Consider the following 7,465-nt stretch of genomic DNA (forward strand, 5'->3'; position numbering starts at 1 on the left):
ACTACTATAATGTATCATGCGTGGCTGTAAAAACACCCTAATGAACGACCCCGGCGATAGAGCATTACCATGCATTGAGCTCCATACATCACGAATAAGTAACAGTCCGTGATGCGATCCACGCATCTTCCATGCACGCATACATAATGGCGCCATCATCATCGCCGAGTGACCGTGCATTATTAGCATGTATACGTAGTAAAACGCCAAATGGACGCTCCTCATACCGCACATTACGTCTTCCTGGAAGTAGCAGGGGTGTGTATTGCGCATACCAGAATATGATGGTGTGTGTGTGTGTGTGGGGGGGGGTTAATAAAGAAATATCGCATCATAAGGGGATGGAATGTATGAACTGAGGTGTATCAAGTTTATCAGCACAGCGGTAATAAGATTCCATTATGGATATAACTTTGGGTGTAACAAGATTTGTTGGAAGTTGTTATTATTCTAATTGGGGTAATATGTTTGCCCCAAATCCGTATAAACAGGGGCCGCGGAACGGGGGGGGGGCTACAGCCCTCCCACTTTGAAAAAAAATCGTGTACAAAAACTAAAAAAATGACCATACGATTGTGATTTTTAGCATGGTCAGCCCCCCCTTTGAAAACCGTTCCGCGGCCCCTGTATAAATATGTACATGTATAAAGTATGCCCCAAGCATGGATGGCGGGAGGGGGGGGGGTAGCGATTCAGGTCCTGTCATCAGCATCAATATAGCGCATAGGTGTAATGAATATGCGCCCTAATAGTGGTGTTTAAGACTACGTTCCTGTGCATTTCTTTGTCACAAGAGACAAAAATAAATGTATAAATCCCCAAAGTCAAACAAACACTTTCCCTCTGTTTACATTATGTTCTTAGGTATAAAGTATGTTTTAAAACTGTTTCCAGTGCAAAGGTGGACGAAGAATCTCGCATGCCTCTACCAAAACCTATAAAAGTACACGCTTGTCGACTGCTAACCGGCGCCAAAATCTATCTCGATCGATAAACTAATCTGCTATCAGCTCGATGCATACTTTGGCTACTGCACTATAAACCAAAGCCGCAAATTCAATATCCCAAACCTCTAAATGAAATTAATAAACCGAGGGATATGGTCTCCAGTTTTACCAACACCCAAAGGGGATTCTTATGGATAATTGTATTTACATGTATATGGTATTTCAGGTTTTGGATGTAAATAATTAAATTCCTTTCGTAATTGTAAAACGCCCTCGCGTTGATTGTTTTTATCGTTTGTTGCCTTGCAAATTGTTGACTGTTTTCGCGGGCAGAAGTCTAACTCAATATGTTGGGTCTACGAATCAGACACAAAACAAAACTCATGCAAAAAATATTTTGGAAAAGCACTGGAGCATTCCTCTGTTCAAATAGGAAACAATAGTATATGAATGCAGGAATAATGATACCAAACAGTGGCAAAAGTTTTCTCATTCCTATTGTTCAAATGACGCGGGTTTGTACACATTTCTTCTTGCAACGTTGATGATTAGAATACAGAACAAACGTCATTTATAAATTTTTCACACTATTATGAAAACTTATAACCTTTATGATCTGCTTTGTTATATCTGTATTCATATTTCCTTCTTAACATGTGATGTAATGAAAATGACGTTAAAATTAAACAAATTCTACATGTGCATGGGTATACATGCAGGGCTTATCAAAATAAGCACTGCAAAATTTGACTACAAGCAAAATAAAATAAACAAAATCAAAATATATTTCAAGTCATAAGAGATCTACAAATATTTTTCCAATTTTTTAAAGACCTTGTCAAGGTTTAAGGTATAAATTCATTAAGTCACGTTGCAACATTGAATATCTGTTACCAAAGGTGAAATATAAATCCGAAACAACATTATCTCTTCAAAATGTGATCGTACTGATGATTTCTATATTCATATCGAGTCGCATTGCAGTAATTAGAGATTATGTTCAGAAGATAAGAATATTAAGAAGGATTATGTCACATGGTTTCAATTATCACTCCACGATCTACCTAAAGCTATTGCGAATATTACCTTTCCAATTGGCTATTTATTTCGTATATCCCGTAACGTAATGTTATTTTTATGCATTCCTAATTAAAATGACTAATCACTCTGTTACGCACTCTGATTTGATTCACCTCGAATGAAAACAAACAAATAAAGGTGAAGATTTAACCACAATGATTACTTCATAACCTCGTTGTAGATATAAAACAAATAACAAATAGCAATTGCGTGAATAACCTGATGACTATTATTTGCAATAACCATTTTTCACAATATTGTAAAAAGTTTAATTTATACTGTGCATTATTAATATTTTAAATAAAAAAACTTTCAAAATGAAACGTGGACGGCTTTCAAATCCAATTAATAATTTTTTGATATCATGCAACGAGTATACTTTTTAATTTAGGCAACGAGACAAATTCCTATACTTAATTTGCGCACGAAAGAACAACATGAAAGTTAAATATCGAATTTCAAGCATGGCTTTCAGCAGAGCATAAAGGCGTTTGAAATGAAAATGACCTGTCTTTGACTAACAGCTATAAAATAATGAATAGTTTCCTCTCATTTATAAATGTAATCTCCACATGCTCCCAAAATACGATCCTGCAAACAAGAATATGACGAATGTTTGCCCCCAGGGGTTTGCCCGTGATGAGATCACCATGGAATGAATAATATCACGGAAAATTTCCATTCAATAATTCATTCTTTTTGACCGTGTACTGTAAATAATGCATCCAGTCATAACCTATTGACTTTGACACTGATGTACAAGGTGTGTTTACACGGGATATTTGGTTTTATAATACATGTAGTTAGAGATCGTGTGAACATACTATATAGAAAATGTGTCCAACGTGAAAATGAAAGTACCCTGTTTGAAACGTATTTTTGATTGCCACCATTAAAAGCAGTAGTGTGAATTGCCCTGCACGAAGTACGAGGACATATATATACCTCTAACAATGGCACACACAAGGATTATGTTAATTGCTATTTTTCAATGCATGCTAGGTCATTACTATTAGTCAAATACAAATTAAGTCATTTTGTAAACCAGCGATGTATTCTACACCGATGAGTGTATCTATTCAAATAATTTCTATATTTTTGGCGTAAAGGAATCGTCGATGTAATGGCCTGTAAAATATGTTTTTTTTTTAATATTCATTTATAATGATCTGGGGTATCTTCCAGATTTACCATTTTTATTTCAGCGAACCTCAAACCTGTCATCTTACTTTTTAATTATAATTTCCTGAATGATTAAAAAGGAAGAAATATATAAAAACGTATTCTCTTCTTATACTAATGCACAGAGTATTATTGATTTTTCACAAAGGAATCCCAGGAAATGATCTTTCAATCACTTAATCCCCAAAACAGCCGTGGTTAACCTCGTAATATCAGATAATAATATCCTCTGCAACAATCGCAAAACTACAGATCCAACACCAAATGTCGAAATTATCGTTATAATGAGGCATATTTACTTTACTCCACTACAATGTTGGGATCTTTATTTGGATTATCATAATTTACTTGCGTTAATCTTTTCATAGTCTAAATTTAGTTGGTTTCTTAAACTCTGCTTAATTGTAGTCAAGGTGACTCATGACAAAATAGACTTATCACCATCAAGAAAGAGAGAGGGTCAAAATAATATAAGAGAGAGAGAACAACAGTATGTATATATAAAAATCCAGTTAACAGCAGTAAAATTGATTCTAAATACGACATATTAAAGAAGTACATGAAATGTATTTTGGTTGCGTAAATATGTAAAATAATATTGATTATTGATATTCTAAGAAAATAATATTTGTTAAACAAACTTCGATTATATAAAAGCTTTGAAAAAATAATTCATTTATAATATATCTGCCAAAGAAAAATTAAAGAAACAAATATTTCATATTTGTTTAATCAAATTTACAAGTACCTCTGTTCCTATTTAACCGGCTTGCAAAGCGGTTATCGTGAACAAAGCACCCATAATGTTGATATGGTGTCAGATTGACTTATCGTACATTGACTTTAGCATCAACTTCAATGTAATCGTTATATTTTTCATTATTTTTCTAATTATTTTCTCCAACATCACTTTTGTGCCCTTGTACCGGTAACAGGCGTCCCCTTTGACTAAAAAGTTGCGAAATTTTCGGTCTGCTCTTTTTCCTTCCAAAATAATTTTGTTTCCAAAAAATGGTGATCATTACCTGAATTTCCTCAATATGCTTAAAATGTCAAACTTTATTTTAGGTAGGAACGTGGAGTTATTATATTTTGGTGCATTACATCTGGTGGCAAACAGCAGTGGCATAAATTCTTAGCAGTCACAGATGGTGTATATATATTTGTTTTCTAACTGAGACTGAATAAATCAGTAATGATTAAGCATGTTAAGTGCATTTTTGTGATAGATAACCATGGGGATGTTTACTTCAAACCCAGCTTGAATACCTAAACATGTTAACACAGTGAGTACCAAGATTAGTGATTACAAGCTCTCCACTTGATGCCATAGCCATACCAAGAGGCCCACTTAGACCATCAGACTCATTCAGAAGATGACGGATAAACATTCCTTCAGGAGAGAACAACTGTAGCCTGTCGGCACAATCAGCCACCAGGATGTTACCTTCTTGGTCGGTACAGACTCCAGTAGGACCGATGAACTGTCCATTACCAGAGCCACATGATCCGAAGGTGTGCAGGTGGGTGCCTTTGAAGTCGAAGATCTTGATGCAATGGTTGCAATGGTCGGAAACAATAATACGGTTGTTGCTGATGGCAACGTAGCGAGGTTCGTTGAACTGGTTGTCAGCGTCACCACGAGAACCAAAGGAACTGATGAGATTTCCGTCAGGATCGTGGATGGTGATGCGGTGTTTCCCAATGTCAGTGACCACCACGCGCCCATCTTCGGCGAGAGCTATTCCATATGGCTGCTTAAAGAGGCCGTTGTCACCGAAGTGAAGGATGTACTGGCCATACAAGGTCAGCTTCTGGACACGGTGGTTGTATTCATCGGTTACATACACACATGGGTCATCACCTGCTGTAATGGCAATGTCCAAAGGAAGCTCAAACTGACATGGCTGGCGCCCTCTCGAGCCGAACTTACATTCAAACCTTCCCTTGTGATTGTAAACTTGGATACGGTCATTGTCGCGATCCACTATGGCCGTGTACTCACCATCGGCAGTAGAAGCAACACCACTTGGCCAGTCGAACTCTCCAGCTTCGTCTGTTTCATCTTTCAGGTGGAATAATATCTGGGGTTTCTTCAGCACGGACTCCTTAGCAGTTCTCTTTGGTGATTTGGGAGCACATTCAGATAAAGAACTGTCGTCGAGTTCAGCTGAATCGATGGAACATATAGATCTGGTATCAGTGGCCTGGGAGAGTTCACTGAAAGTCTTATCACCACATTTGATTTCACCTAGCTGGGGGAGGGAGTGGTCAACGGCGCTTTCCTTTGCCTCAAAATACAGGTTACTCAATTGCTCCATTGTAAAGTCTTGTTGAGGAGAAACCACGGCTAGTCCTTGTAATCTTTCAATAACCTGGTCCTTAATCGACAGAATGTCCAACTCGGATCCATGTCCAAGAGCCTTCTCGGTGAAGTCAAACCCGCTGAGAAGGTTATCTAGTCCAGATTGTAAACTCCTGCGGTGGGCGACTAGCTGCTGCTTTCTACCCTGACAAATTCTTGCTAACCTGTGTCCTAGTTCCTGCTGTTGCTTCCGTAAAAGCGACATGATGTCTTGGAGAGTCCTCTCTATGACATACTCAGCCTGACCACGATTTGCCTCAAGCTGAGCCTCCACCTCATCCACTCCCCGAAGAGCCTCCTCGAACGTTGCGATCCGATCCCGAACATTCTTCATCAAACTATCGATGGTGTTTTTATGTCGGGTTACCTCATCTTGAAGAAATGTGTGGGAATGGTCCTTATGTTCGATTAGTATACATTCTCGGCAGATGGGAACGGTGCAGGATTCGCAGTAGAACCGGACCGCTTCGGATTGATGCTTCGAGCAGATGATCTCGCGTTTGAGAAGCTTTTTATTCTCAGAAGCGGGAACGGATATTATGTGATGCTTTCGAGTGAAACGGGCGATTCGGTGATCGTGAGATGGTGCACAATCATCACACAAAAAGTCGACACATTCCAAGCATCTATAGTGAGCTTCAGCCGGGTTCTGACCGACGCATATGGTACAAACGGCTTTCCTCCTCGGCCCTTCATCCTTGCGCGGTGTGAATACATCCGATAGATTCAGTATGAAGAAATTATCAGCCAGCCCGGAGACGCCATTTTCAGGGAGTTCCGATTCCTGCCGGCATAGAGGACATCTAACTGTATGACTTCCATCTGGAGCGTATCTCAATAAACATGCTTCACAAAAGCTATGAAGACAGGGCAAGACTTTAGGTTTGCTAAATCGTTCGAAACAAACTTGACAAAGAAGGAATTCTTCACTGATTTGACTGAGAACAGAGAGCTGTGAAAGTGATGCCGCCATTTTTACAGTCGTACGTTGCTCATAATGCGGTCATGCAATGTAGAAGTGATGCTCGCTTGTGTCTCTCTCGTTCAACCGGTTTTTGCGCTGATGGCTAAAAGTCGTCTGCTAGCTACGTCAGTGCATTCATTAACATCTCGGATTTGCAGACGACACGATACCCATTGCCTGGCTATCGTTCGCGGAAATGACCTCAATGCATTGCATTATCAGCGAAAATGACCACGCCCCTTTCATGGGAATTTACACAGGTGGCGCTATGCAAAGCAGACAAAAAGTAATGATAGATCGGGCTGTCAGAGAGCTAGACGTTGGTTAGATTACAATGATATGCATTGATTGGTGATACGAATCAGAAACTCATCATTATGTTTACTAATTGTAATATGTGATAGCAAAATTAACAGGCAATATGTTCTTATCACTATAAGGTCTACTTAAAAAAAAGAATTATGGGAATGAATGCCACAGTATCTGCCAAAATCAGCCATATTATCAGATAAGACTCAATATTTTTGTTTTTCACTTTCGACATTCACCTTTTTTACTTTAAATTTACTTGCTTAGCTACCCCCCCCTTCCCACCGATGCCATTTCCTAGGCTCACAACGCTTGTACCCTGTGTTAAGTTTTTGCTCTTGTTGAAGATTGATATTTCATCCTGAATCTCGCTTAAAAAAAACGAGACCGTTCTTGGCAGCATAAGAGTTTGTGAGATAGAGTTGCCCGACCTAGCATTAACAAATGAAAAGGCAAATTAGTTCAGTGTTCACTTTTCGATTAACTGGTTGTAACCATGGGTCTTAAAGAAAGAAGCATGCATGGAATAATTTGGGTAGACGATGGCCTGTATATCCCTTTATTGCTTCTTCATACCCCTACAATTGACATGGCACTGTTGGCACGGGTCGTTCAGTA

At 38.7% G+C, this 7,465-nt stretch overlaps 1 protein-coding gene across 1 annotated transcript; it reads right to left on the reverse strand.

Moving 5' to 3' along the window:
- Positions 1–1,124: 1,124 nt before the first annotated feature.
- LOC121425348 (tripartite motif-containing protein 2-like) lies at positions 1,125–6,715 on the reverse strand. Its single transcript, XM_041621376.1, has one exon. It carries the CDS (start codon positions 6,545–6,547, stop codon positions 4,460–4,462), a length of 2,088 nt encoding a protein of 695 aa, XP_041477310.1. The 5' UTR covers positions 6,548–6,715; the 3' UTR covers positions 1,125–4,459.
- Positions 6,716–7,465: the final 750 nt, after the last annotated feature.

Source organism: Lytechinus variegatus, chromosome 12 (genome assembly GCF_018143015.1).
Source record: "Lytechinus variegatus isolate NC3 chromosome 12, Lvar_3.0, whole genome shotgun sequence".
Classification (NCBI taxonomy): Eukaryota; Metazoa; Echinodermata; class Echinoidea; order Temnopleuroida; family Toxopneustidae; genus Lytechinus; species Lytechinus variegatus.

Excerpts from the sequence above, each read along its gene's own strand:
- LOC121425348 (XM_041621376.1), bottom strand. The coding sequence starts at position 6,547 with ATGGCGGCATCACTTTCACAGCTCTCTGTTCTCAGTCAAATCAGTGAA.